This window comes from Catharus ustulatus, chromosome 2, assembly GCF_009819885.2.
Source record: "Catharus ustulatus isolate bCatUst1 chromosome 2, bCatUst1.pri.v2, whole genome shotgun sequence".
NCBI lineage: Eukaryota > Metazoa > Chordata > Aves > Passeriformes > Turdidae > Catharus > Catharus ustulatus.
In genome coordinates, this window is record NC_046222.1 from 55,578,013 (window position 1) to 55,591,898 (window position 13,886).

At 38.9% G+C, this 13,886-nt stretch overlaps 1 protein-coding gene across 16 annotated transcripts in view; it reads right to left on the reverse strand.

The window, feature by feature from the left end:
• The window catches only part of SUPT20H (SPT20 homolog, SAGA complex component), a 31,397-nt gene that overhangs the window by 7,332 nt on the left and 10,179 nt on the right, over nucleotides 1-13,886 (reverse strand). For 9 of the 16 annotated variants that reach the window (XM_033052225.1, XM_033052223.1, XM_033052236.1 and 6 more), the window contains 8 exons: nucleotides 12,702-12,773; nucleotides 11,581-11,738; nucleotides 9,405-9,437; nucleotides 6,359-6,470; nucleotides 4,123-4,231; nucleotides 3,709-3,867; nucleotides 1,662-1,974; nucleotides 516-667 (listed from right to left, as the gene is read on the reverse strand). In XM_033052225.1, the coding sequence (XP_032908116.1) occupies nucleotides 516-667; nucleotides 1,662-1,974; nucleotides 3,709-3,867; nucleotides 4,123-4,231; nucleotides 6,359-6,470; nucleotides 9,405-9,437; nucleotides 11,581-11,738; nucleotides 12,702-12,773 (1,108 nt within the window). The remainder of the gene's footprint in view (nucleotides 1-515; nucleotides 668-1,661; nucleotides 1,975-3,708; nucleotides 3,868-4,122; nucleotides 4,232-6,358; nucleotides 6,471-9,404; nucleotides 9,438-11,580; nucleotides 11,739-12,701; nucleotides 12,774-13,886) is intronic. The other 7 variants (XM_033052235.1, XM_033052234.1, XM_033052232.1 and 4 more) reach the window with 3 other exon arrangements.

Genomic DNA, 13,886 nt, shown 5'->3' on the forward strand with positions numbered 1-13,886 from the left:
TATAACCATACATTAGACCTTTTTTTCTTTACTATATGTTCTGAAGAAATAAACTGATAATTTAAATTGAGCTTTTAAAATTTATACAGTTGCATTTCTAGGCAATAAGGAACTACTTAATTGTTGTACAAGAATAAAGCAGTACCAGGGCCAGAATAAAATGCCCTAACATTTAAAAAAGTGAGGCCTCTTTCTAAGTTCAGTCATGCCTTTTTTCTGGCAGTCAACATTATCAAAATTGCATTTGAATTTGGAGTTTCTTCAAAACTTCTTGCTGAGCCCACCAAACAATCCAGGTTTTGACTGTGGATCCCCAACCTAGCTCACCAAAATCAGACTCAAACAATCTCCAACACAGCCTACATTTTGAATGCAAAATCATGTATGTTGTTCCTGAGCTCCAGCCATCAAATACACAACCTCTTCACACAGTGCCACTTCAGTCCATTTTTCTCACAAAATGTTTTCACACTGTCCCTGTCTGAAGGGTGGCTTTTCCACTCAGTCACACTGACCTGCTTGAGAGGCAGATTGCATTGCAGCGGGCAGCGCACTTGGTACCAGACCTCCTGGGGGTAAAATGCCACTCAGATTTATACCTGCAGGGGCTATGGCACCAGTGTTGCACCCCAACATGGGGTTTGAACTCATCAGTGACTGTGCTCCACTGTAGAAGAGGAAAGACAACACATCAAACCCAAGTGGCACAAGTAAATCTGAATAACTAAACTGTTGCCTTCTGTCTCATGGCAAATACATCAGTTGCTTGCTGTAAATGATGGGACTATGGATAAAGCATCAATGCAGCTTAAAAAAAATTGCCTAGAGCATAACATATATTTCATATTATGAGCACATACTGGTTTTTTTGTTTCTTTGATATCAACTGATAAAAATAAACCACAAGTGGTCCTTTTATTCTACAAGTACTAAAACATCAACAGTCTTCAAAATGGTTGCACTATCATAAAAATGTTTGCATTTTCTTTTTGCCCCATAAAAAAAAAAGTCTAATTTATCAACAGTGACCAGCTGCTGAACACCTTAGCCGGATAATTTGAATGTCTGATACCTGCATTGAAGCACAGTGTGTGTCTTACACTGACCATTGTAATTGCAGAATTTTCCTTAGTCTAAAAAGCAGTTTGTGTTATACCACACAATCTATTCTTGACAGCATTTATTATTTTCTTCAAACCATAAAATTAACTTTAAGAATCAGAGTGTTTCACCTCAATGCTTTTTGCAAATTGACAGAAACAAATCTGTTCCCACTTTTAATTTTAATTGGTTTGCTTATGATATTCTACCTCCTCTCTAGTACAAAAAAGTTTTCAAACTTACAGAGCAAAAGCTCAGAAATCACTTAAATTGAGATAAAGCCTTAAGAAATGAACCTATGTGACTCCAAAAAGATGAAAGCAAAAAAGGCCTTTCTTAGTAGATCTTTTCAATAATCTAATACTAGGTAACTATTTGAGAAATACAAATAGTTTCTAATGGCTCTTCACTTTGTCTGCACAAAGTGAGTGATCTTTTTTGTACTGCAGACCCTAAAATATTTACCCTAAAGGATGGTGGGTAGTCCTGGACCACACCCCCTCCCACCAACCACCCAACTCCCATGGCAAATTAAGAAACCATCATAACAAAAGACTTACCATACAGAGCCCACTACATTGATGAAGTTAAGTCCTGCAGGGTTTGCCATGACCTGGGTGGAGGTTGTTCCTGTAGTAATGGATGTTACCATGGTGGAAAGAGGAATGGTCATTACAGGCAGTGCCTGGCTCAGAGACATTTGCTGCTGAGCAAATGGGGTTAACAAAGTGGGCTGAGGGGTGAAGCCTGAATCTTGGGGAGTAGGGGTGGCAGGAAGGGTAATAGGAGTTGAGCTCTGAGCATCAGGAGGGTGTGGGGTCGATGAAGGGGTGTTGGTTGGAGTAGGAGTAGATGATTTAGGAGTTCCAGACCCTGCTCATTGAGAAAAATAAAAAGTGCTAGTTTGTTATAAAAGGCCAGTCCTTTTTGTATAGTAAGGTTAATGGAATCTTACTTAGCACTGACAATTTCTTCCATTTTTTAGACTGCAAGTGTTAATTTCTACATGACAAGTGTTGCAGCACACACTCATTGTTAAGGATGCAGTATAATCACAAAGAAAATCCATTCTCCATGCTTCATTCCTCATGGCATACACCAATTTCTATTTTCCTTTAAGGCTTCCATCATACATTAAGTTGCAATTCCATTCAGGAATACTTAAAATAATTTCTTAGTGACCATTTTAACCTAATTAATATTTGTCCTAATCTGTTAAACAAATAGTATCCATGTACTGCCCGCACAATAGGTTGTGTTAAAAACATATCATGGAAAACAAGAGAGTCAGCAAGATCATGTAAAATTTCAATAATCATGGGACTGATCTAAATTTCATCATAGTCCAACTGCCGTTTTCCAAGTATTGACCAAATAAAATGCAACTATCTAATATTTAAGAACCAGAGGATAATACTGCATCTTTAAAAGCTACTGTGTGATTCCCTCTGCCTAAATGGAGCACATACAGCTGTATTTGTTGTGGATGCAGTAGGCAAAGTATATCAATAGAAAAAGAAAACAAAACAAAACCCCCCAAAAGCTTGAGCTTTTTTTTGGTTTTCTTTTTTTTTTAGCTTTCATGTCCTGCAGAAAGAAAGGAAATAAATATGAATGGCGACCAGAGCCTTAAAGTAACTGTGTGCAGCAGATTTACACAATTCATAATACTAACATAAAGCCAGACTCAATATTTTGGAAGAAAACTTTTTTAAGTTTTCTTTTTTATCTTGTTCAAAACAAGAAGGCAGAAAAGTTACACCCTTTGAGCTACCCAGATTTTAAATTATTTAATGCAAAAAGCGTATTATAATACCATGCAGGATATACTGGAATGTGCAGTATACAATTATTCATAAAAAACTGAGAAGCTGCAGCTATGGTTTCCTCTTTGTACAGATCTGTTCATGAAATGGCTCAAGACACATACATGCTTTAGAAAACATTTATGATCTACAGCTATGATTACAATGATCCTGTCAATGTTAATGAAAATACTTTAACTAGGATGTCACTTCTGATTGAAATTTGTATTTTAACGCCTGAGAATATGGTGCTATCATCAGCAGCATCACCACCACACTTGCAATCAGCAATGATTTGTAAAACAGTGTAGGAGTGTTTTTAAAAAATCATCTTATCGTTTATTGTATCATCACCTTGGGACTGATCAGATTATATACATACATAGATACACAACTGCACCAGCTCCTATAACATTTAAAAAACCAGATGCTTAAATTATGTAAAGGCAAATTGATCTAACATACTGTTTTTACACTGGAGGAAAAAAATCTACACTTTGGAATTTTATCTCATCACATCATCTACCAGCCTTTCATATACGAGGAGATCATGCTAATTGCATAAAATGTATTAAAACGTATACACAGAGGGTGCATACATATATATACAGAAAACGAACACAGTTACAATAAACATAAAATACATACAGTGAACAAGAGACCTGCCTAAAGCTGCACAACTTATACAATTTAGGGTACACTGTACACTTAAGTCTCATCATTCCACAGGTTAAGAAGTTTATCTCAGGAAGCATTTATGCAAAAGCCTAAGATTTAATGGAGAATTTAGGTCGTGACTCACTTTGTGAAGAGCTCGCAGGAGACATGGCAGCTGGAGAGAGCATGCTAACTTGATTAAGATCCATAGATTGCTTCCGAGAAAGACCAGGAGGCTTAGAAGGAGGAGGTGGAGTTGGGGATTTTAGATGGCCACTTGACTGTTGTGAACTAAAAATACTACCTGAAAAAGCATAATTAAATACATTACTATTCTATGAGTACATGTTAACTTGGATATTAGTGTACAACTCTATGAACAATATAATCAGAAATTAAAAAAAAAAAAAAAAAACCCAAAAAAACCACAACACCCCATGCTCTTCTCACAGATAAGATACTAGTATTTTTTAATTAAATCTTTAGTAAAGGGATATCCTGTCATTTTACAACAGGCAGAACATGTTAAAATGACATGTTTGAGTCAAAAAATAATTACCTGAAGAGCTACTTCCTGAACTTGAAGGTAATTTGATAGGAGGAGGTCGGTGTTTCACACCTTTCCCCAGTACTGAAGACTGAACAGAGCCTGATACACTTTCTGGCTGCTGGGATGAAAGAGAAATTAACACTACCACAGCAATGATGAGAGCTTTCACATAGTTGGCAGAAAAGACATTTCAATTGATTTTTATTAAGGCTCCTCAGAACTATGACAAAATTCCTTTCAGCTATTTCAGATGTTTATGTATTTATTTTTAAAAAATAACCTATGATGAACTCTCTTTAGATAAAGCCTTTACCATTAAGAAGCAGCACGAAAGTGCTAGTAAAAAATCTAAACCAATCAAAGAAATAAGTAAAATAATTGAAGAGTTTCACTTTTCCCCATAACTCTGGATTTTTTGGTAGCAATTTTCACAAACATAAAATTGATATACACTTGAAATAACAAAACATTTAAGTTTTACTTGAAAAATGACATAATTTCATTCAATTCATTTATTCTGTATATACCTGCCATTTTCAACCAAGACAGACTTAAAGAACAGGATCAGAATTCTTCATTCTGGGAGCAGGATTTCAAATAAATTCAGGAAAATTCTGAATGAAGACACATTTCCCCACTGGCTTCAGTGGGACCAGAACTTCATATCCTTAGAGGTAAGATACAATCTTTTTGTTTGTTCTTATATCCTAATTATCAGGTTGTCTAAACATACATCTACTTCACCTACTTGAGACTGTAGTTCTCAGTCACTCTCAACAGACCCTAAATCCATAATTCCAATAGCTGGCATTGTCAAAAGACTCAACAGTGAAAGGCATTCACAGTTACAGTCTATGTGTTTTTACCTTATAACATATCCATAAATGAAAGTAATAAACAAACATACAGTTTGCAAACTGCTGAAACTAGGAAATGAGGCTGGCAATACAGTGAATGGAATATTTCAATACTGGAGCCTCAGTTAAATGTGCATGAGCTAAGAAATCAGAGCACTGTGCAGAATCACCCTTTTTGGTGAGCTTAACTGCCACTGACTCTCAGTAATAAGAGACAGTCCCTCTACATATTTGTAATTGCTTGCTTATAAGAAAGAATTTTCCAAGGAAAATTCAGAGGACTACCTTTCTGTTATTCTATTAAAATCTGATTTCTTGATTTTGAAAATAAAGACCAATGCCCCATTCCAATGGTGACTAGATCATCAAATACAGTAACCTGAGTAACTCTGGTCCAGCTTTTGGTGAGGGCTTGGACAGGCAGACAAGTTGACTTTGACAAGTGCCCTTCCACCCCATTTATTATATTATTTTAATGTATACATACACACATGCATGTACATGTCTGTATGTGTGCACACATACACAGAAACATTCATATCCCTTTCTGCAACTGCTGGCCTTGGAATGCAGCTGGTCTGCCTGACACCAGAAACTACCTCCTTCAGGAAAACATTGTTGGAGTTTGTAAGTAGGTATTTAGGGGAAAGATGTCATAAAGGAAATACCCCAGGGGAAAGAAATCTCATTAACTAGCTGGCGCATAACATACAGGTCACTGCACAGTCACAGGCAACAAGTAAAACAAGGCAATGCTAACAGGCAGGAAAATTTGGGAATACAAGAATTGATACTGGAAATGTAGAAATGTGTGTACATGTAAACGTACACATTTTAAATTTGCTGGCATTTGTGTTTTGGAGGGCTTTTTTGGTATGTTTGAGGGTTTTTTTGCCCTTGGCTTTTTGTTTCTTTAGTTTGTATTTTTTTTTTGTTTGGGTTTTTTTTTTAAAGTTTTCCTCTTCAAATTGAAGAGAAAATAATTTGAATTTCTAAACGTAAAAGAAGTTCAGCTACTCCATCTGCTTCTGTGTTTACTGACCTGCAAAACAAGACACACAGCTGAATTTTACTATACTGCCCTATGAAAGGTTAAGCTGAAAAGGGGAAAATGCTAAAACAAAACTTTGGAGCTAACTACATGATACACAGCCAACCCCCACCCCTCAAAACAGCTAAAATAAACATTTGAACATTGAAAACATAAATGCTTTCCACTAATTTTTCCAATGTACTCACATTGAATGATCATGACCATAATGCATTTAAAAATTCATTCAAGATCACATTTTTAGGTTATTTTACTGTTAAATGTGGAGAGCAAAAATTATTCTAATAATTCAATAATTAAGTGCAAATAAAATAAATGTGTAGCTTGAAAAACTCACTTCCATTTCCTTCCCTGGAGAAAGATGACTGACTGATCCACTCGAATTATGAAACATCTTCACAGTACATTTAGCTTCATTTTGCACTAACTCCTGGTACTGGTTTACCACCCTGAAACAAAGAATGAGGACACAAAGAGATTAACAACTTTGCACTTCCAAAGAAGATATTTAGAGATAAACATGTACAGTAATTTCACGAATACAAGCCGCACCAATTTGACCAAAATTTTGGTGGAAACCTGGAAGTGCGGCTAATATTCCGGGGCGGCTAATCTATTAACAAAATTCTAAAAGCTGCCAACACGGAAGTGAGAGCCCGCGGCAGCCCCAAGCCAAGCTGGAGCCCGGCCGGCCCCGGCAGAGGTGGGAAAGCCTGGCAGAGGCGGGGCCAGCAGTGTGGGGGGCGGGCGGCAGAGCCTGAGCCAGCAGGGCGGGGCAGGGAGGGCAGCAGAGCCTGAGCCAGCATGGCGGGGGAGCCCGGGAGAACTGGGGCTAGCAGTGCAGGGGAGCATGGCAGAAGCAGGAAGGCCGGCGGGTGGGGCTGCCTGGCAGCGGGGGAAGCCCAGCAGAATCGGGGCCAGCAGCGTGGAGGAGCCCGGCGGTGCGGGGGCCTGCAGTGCCGGCCAGGGCGAGGAAACGCGGCGGCGGTGCAGACGGGAGGGGGCGGCCGGCGAGCCTGGTGGCGGCGGCGGCAGCCCTGCCGGTGGGGCGAGCGAAAGCGGCGCTCGCGAAAGCGGCGCTCGGCGAGCGAAAGCGGCGCTCGCGAAAGCGCCGCTCAGCGAGCGAAAGTGCCGCTCGCGAAAGCGCCGCTCGCGAAAGCGTCGCTCGCGAAAGCGCCGCGGGGCGGGGCGGGCGCGGCGCTAGCGAGGCGCGGCGCAGGGCGAGCGAAAGCGGCAGCCGGGCGGTGCTGACGGGAGAGGGGGGCCAGCGAGCCCGGCGGCGGCGGCAGCACCACCCGGCCAGCCCCGCCGAGCCGTGGCGCTGAGCTGGGCCACCCGGCCCCGTCGGCAACCATGAGCGGGCCGAGCCTTCCTGGCCCCGCCCCGAGCCAGTAAAGCCCGCTATGCCGCGATCCTGTTACTAATTGGCCAATTTGTGAAAGCTGCGCACGGATTCTCGCGACGAACGAAAGTGCGGCTAATATTCGGGGTGCGGCTTATCTATTGACAAAGACAGCAACATTGTCGAGGCACCGGGGGTGCAGCTTATAATCCGTGCGGCTTGTATTCGTGAAACTACTGTAATTGTATAGTCATATATTTTATATATTATGGAAGCATATCTCTGTATAACAGAGACGTACATATATAAAACATTTATACCTCTTTGTATCTTTCTACATTATATTCCTGGACTCTTAGATTTATTCCATTTTAACTTTTGATCTCTTTTTTTCCTAGTGAGAAACACACTTTTGGAGGAATATGGAAAACAACAGAACAGTTCCATTCCCATAAGCAACTGCAGATCTCTGAGATGTCAGTCAATGGGGAGCCCATTCCCCATTTTTTACAGAGGTCCAGAATCTTTTATAGGAAGTGTCTCTTCTGGTTATGCTGCCTGCAAAACAGTCAACCTCCTTCAGCTGAAGGTCTGTGTCAGGTGAGAGTCTAAATGCAAGGGCTGAACAATCACTTCCCTGTGGGTATTATGAGACATTTGATAAAGCATCAGGCAAACAAGCTTAATATACTGTTCTATCAAATTGAAACAAATACTACATCTCTACTAATCTAAGACAACCAAGTTGAGGGAATACTGTTTCACATCATGAGTGGAATATACAAAATGATCTTGAAATATAAAGTTGAAGTGCTGAGGTCACTTGCACTCCAGCAGACTGGACCTCACTGAAAACATGCTGGAATATTTCCATTATCTCACACCTAAATGCGATGAAATACTCTTTATTTTCATATAGTTCTGCTTATCTCATCTGTTGTTACCTGACTAATGCAGACATAAGCAAGGACCCTGACAGATGACAGAGGAAAGGGGGCAGTGAACTATTTTAGCAATTAGATTTTAGACTGACTTAAAATTAGTGGAATCAGGGTAGTAAAATGCCATGTACTCAAAAAGGTGGTCCTGCACTCCTCTACTGTTTCCTCTTGTCCTTGTCCCTGAAACTCTGTTTCTTATTGTGACGAAAGAACTTGTGTCAACCCAGTGACAAACATGATCAGGAAATCAATCCCAATTAAAAGTAGGTTCTTGTAATATTGTTGTTTTACTTTTCAGCCAGCCAATCTCCCCAGTTCAGCTTACAGAACAAGCAGCGAAAGTATCAGCACAATGGAGGCAGGAGAGAATATAAGCAAAGAGTTTCATAATCAAAATTACCTATTTAAAAAAAGAACATTATTACTGATTCTTTTTTCATTTCCCTGCCAGGCACGTAAGGGTGCATGGGGATAAGAGCTATGGAATGTACGTCACCCACAGGTATCCTTTGGAGGCACAAAACCACAACTGGTTCTGACAGAGGCTGCTTTTTAAAGGTTTCTTTGCTTATATGCACAGGCAATCTAATGTCATATATGCTGACAATCACTTAAAATCCACTTATTTTGCAGCCTCAGTTATCCCTGAATTGCTACTCCTACTCATTCTACAACTAAAATATACTGAAAAACTCTTTTATTACTTGCTTCTCTAGGAAAGCTGAACCAAGACATGCACAATACACAAAACTACAGTATATAAATCTTAAATCCTAGATTACACTTCAAATGACAAGTTCAAATGAACCATTTCTATGATTGCTAATTTACCACACCAAATGTCAGGATGAAATTACTGCTAAGTGCTCTCAGAGTTCAGGTGTACTCACGCATTTGATGTCCTATATTCTTCCTTGCTTGTTAAATACAGAAACTACACTATTCTAATTCTTGATATGATGACTAATTCCACTTATTTTTCCTCATTTGTTCTGCATCTGTTTCCAAAACCATAACACTGGCAGTCGTAACTGCCAAAAAGGAACAAAATTTATTATTTGTCATCAAGCCAAACAGGTATACAAACTATGTTATTTTACCTTTCAGCATCAGTCTTCGAACCAATAAGGAACCTAAAATGTAAAGTACATTTTCAGTCATGAATTGGACTAAAAGAACATATTTTTATAATCACAAGGCTTCAAACAAATGGTAGTGCTGTGTTTTTTTCATATGTGCTCAAAATACAAATAATAATGTATCCATTCAATGGACTGAGTATCATTCAGTATTTAAAATACACACCTGACTTCCTAAATATATATACAATATACACAAATGATCTAATATGGTCTCTTCTGACAGTAAATTACCTACAAAGCAAAAGGCAGAATATAGAAGTTTGGAATTTTATATTTAGAAAAGAAAAAAAAAATGGAAGCTAGTAACTGCTACAGAATTATTAGTGTAAAAAGTACAAAGGAAAAGCTATGTATAAATCAACACCATACCAGTATACTCAGACTGAAATACAAGTGCTGAGGGGAGGTCAAAAACAGCCCTATGCGTAAGATTTTAACAAACACTGAGTTTCCAGTTTGATTTCACTTACGCCAATTCCCATTCTCCAGGATTTTCCAGACCTCCTAAACAAGTATCTCTCTTGCATAACACTTACGGCTTGCAAACTTATTATGTTTTTTAACTTTACAAAACTTTCTCGAGCTCCAAAAAGAAAAAATTATTAAAAAAACATTTTATTTAACTGAATAACAAAAATGTTTACTTCACTTTTCATTTATATAACAGTTTGCCAAGGATGAGTTATCCAAGCTTTGAACTTTAATTGTCTTAGCAATGATTTCCAAAACTCTCCAGACATCTAATACCTCTAAATTAATTTGATTCTCAGCCTTATGACAACTCTAAGTTAGTACTGTTGTTCCAGGAAGATCAGTACTAAGTATATGTGCTGGTTTTGGCTGAGCTAGATTTAATTTTCTCCATGGTAGCTGACACAAGGTTTTTTTGGATTTGTGCTAAAAACAGTGTTGATAGTACATGGATCTTTTAGCTATTCCTGAGCAGTACTGACAAAGGTGTCTCACAAGCAAAAGGGCTGGGGGTGCACAAGAAGTGACACTGCAAGGACAGCTGACCCCAAGTGACCAAAGGAAGGGATATTCAATGCCATACGGCACCATGCTCAGCATATCAAGCCAGGGCAAAAAGGAATAGAGGGGTGGGGGAAGCATTTAGAGAGAAGGCTTTTGTCTTCACCAATAAGCATCAGGTGTGATGGACCTCTGTCCTCATGCAGACAGGCAAACACCTGCCTGCCCATGGGAAGCAGTGAATGAACTCCTTGTTTTGCTTTGCTTGCACGTGTGGGTTTTCCTCGACCTATTAAACTGCCCTTACCTCAACTCACAAGGTTCCTCATTTTCCCCCTAGCTAATTTTTCCCCCATCCCACCAGGGAGGTCGGGAGAGGAGGGAGAGAGTTCTTGCATAGTGCTTAGTTGCCAGCTGGGGTTAAACCACAACAGCATGGAAGCAAACAGTAAATAGCTCAAGTCTAGGGATAAAATATTCTTAATACTCAGGATGTTTTAGGATCTTCATTAAAAATGAGAAAATCATTACATACTAGAAGATAAAAATAACTTTCATTAGCAGAACTAAAAGTCTCACTGCTCCTTGCCTTACTGAAATTTATAGGCTCTACTCTGCTGCATGGGTTCCTTCACACAAATACTCTGGTATATATAACAAAAAGAGTTGAGAACAGAGAATATTAGCAGAATCACAACCAAAACCAGCGTATCCCAAACAATTCAAAATTATGAAGCTTCTTAGAAGCTCACATTTTTCATTTATTTAGTTCAATTGGATCGTAGCGTAAACAAAATATAGTCACATCTAAAACTCTCCTAGCATCAGGCAAATTTTGAGAAGAAACAAAATTTTGAGTATCACTAAAAAAGAGTGCAACAACATCTCATAGTGTCTCCACAATTTTCATGCTTGGATTTGCTGTTGGTCTTGTTTTCCCCTCAATGTATCTGAAATGTGAAAGAATGTACTAATTTAACATAAAAGTAGGTTTGAAATATGGTGGTTGCTTCTACACATTTTGGTTTGGATTTTTTGGTTAAAAACAATCTTAAATCAGACTTCTAGCTCTAGATTATTTTGTGACTGTAAATGATAAGTAATGTTTGTTTTCCTCCACATATTGATCACAGCATAGTTTAAAAAAGAACATGTAACTTACTGTGATGGAGTTAATAGGTTGTCATTTTCCTCATCACCTTTGAGTGTCTGGATTTTACCATAGTACAAGGGATTGCCAAGAGACTGAAAAATGGTCAGTTTTGTTTTTTGAAGCTGATTACCAACTTCACATTCAAACACATAATCATCCTTCATTTCCTAAAAAGACAGAATGACCTAGTAAGTCTTGAAGAAGTCTCAGCTAAAACAGCAAGCAGACCAGCTCCTTATGTGATACAGAGTAACAAACACTCTATAAGTAACTCTATAAGTAAGTAACACTCTATAGGAAGGGGTGCATTATCTAAAATGAAAGTGATTCTAGAAGTTATATTAACAAGGTGAGAAGAAAAGGATTTATCATCTCTTAAAAATACAAAGACATTGTAAACTCCAAGCAATCATGTTAGACATGGAAAAGTAGGTTAGGTAAATATACGTAAAAACAGTTTCATATGAACAATGACAATGCATAAAATGTTGAGAGCAAAATGTTGGAGCTGAACATTAAGTTATATGGGAAACTATTATTTTTTTTCCAACAGGCAACTACAAAGATATCACAATACAAGCTGTTAATAAAAATAGTACCTTGCCTCTGAAATGATAAAAAATTAATCAATTATGTGATTTAATCACTTAACTAATAAATAAATTAATTATTATTAATGTGAATGAATGATTATTGAACGAATATTAAATTACTAGTTGTGATCAAATCACACAGTTTGGGCCAAAAATCTTAAGAGGCATTTAATGTTAATCGCTTTCAAAATTTAACATTTTGATTTCAATAAAGCTCTTTTTAATCAGCCTTTGAGTGTTTGAATAAAGAAACCAATTTGTTGTGCAGAGTTCTGCTCCATGTAAATGATGATCCTTTCTTCAGTACAAGCTGCTTATCCTTTTATTTCTGGAAAATCTGAGGAAATCAGACTGATCATACTTGCTTTATTGTATAAAATTGCAAGCATCTCTGGTAATCTTCCCATGTCTCTGTAATACATGGAAGATTACTTAAATAGGGGGAGGGAAGATTATTCCACATTACATTGATTTTGTGGAAATAACAGGCATTTTAACTAGAGACAGTGAAGTCTGGAAAAGGTCTAAATTACTCACGTGTGCTGGCCAGACAGTTGGTTGTGAGTCATCAGATTTGATAGACTTTTCCACTTTGGCATATTTTTCCACCTGAAAGAAAATAGAGAGATGAGAAAAGCAAGAATCCCCTATGTTATTCCCTATGTTTCTTCAGAGAAACTTAACTGAAGAACCTTCAAAACTTTACATTTATAGTGTTATACCATATTTGCTATGTTAAACAGAAGAGTGAAACATGGTTTCAGAGGACAGATCACTGCCTGTAATGTGGAATGGCTAAGTCATTTTACAACAACAGTAATTCCTAAAGATTCTGATTAAGTCAGATACAACACAGTTGAAGTGAAAAGAGAGAAGGTTTATTTTGCAGAAACTTACACTGTCATTTCATGTGTAATTTGTGTTCTTGCCAGCCCTACGATGCCCAAAGCTAGAGTCTTGTCTAGTCTATAGTCTTTTAAAAAATCTCAGTATACTAGAGGAAACTTGTAGAAGGGGATCCTGGTTGGTGCAAGTCAACTATGAGCCAGCAGTGCTCTGGCAGCCAGGAGGGCCAACCCTGTCCTGCGGTGCATCAGGCACAGCATCAGAGCTGGGCAAGAGAGAGGATTGTCCTGCTCTGCTCTGAGCTGGGGCAGCCTCACCTCCAGTGCTGGGGGCAGTTTGGGGTGACACAATATAAGAAGGATATAAAACTACTAAACAGTGTTCAAAGGAGAGCCAAAAGGTTGGTGAAGGGCCTTGAGGGGAAGCCACATGAGGAGTGGCTGAGGTCACTTAGTCTGTTCAGCCTGGAGGAGACTGAGGGGAGCCCTCACTGCAGTTACAGCTTCCTTGTGAGGGGAAGAGAGGCAGGCACCGATTTCTGCTCTGTGATGAGCAGTGACAGGACCCAAGGGAGTAGCCTGAACTTGTGTCAGGGGAGGTTTAGGTTGGATATTAGGAAAAGTTTCTTATCCCATAGGGTGGCTGGGCACTGGAACAGCTCCCCAGGGAAGTGGTCACAGCACCAAGCCTGACACAGAGCAAGAAGCATTTGGATAAGACACATGGTATGATTTTGAGAGTTGTCCTGTCCTGCAGGACTAGGGAGCTGGACATGATGATCCTTGTAGGTCCCTTCCAACTAAGGATATTCTATGAGTCCCTTCTGTACACTAATAGCATGTGTTTAGGCAGTGCCACAAACCAAGAATATGAATG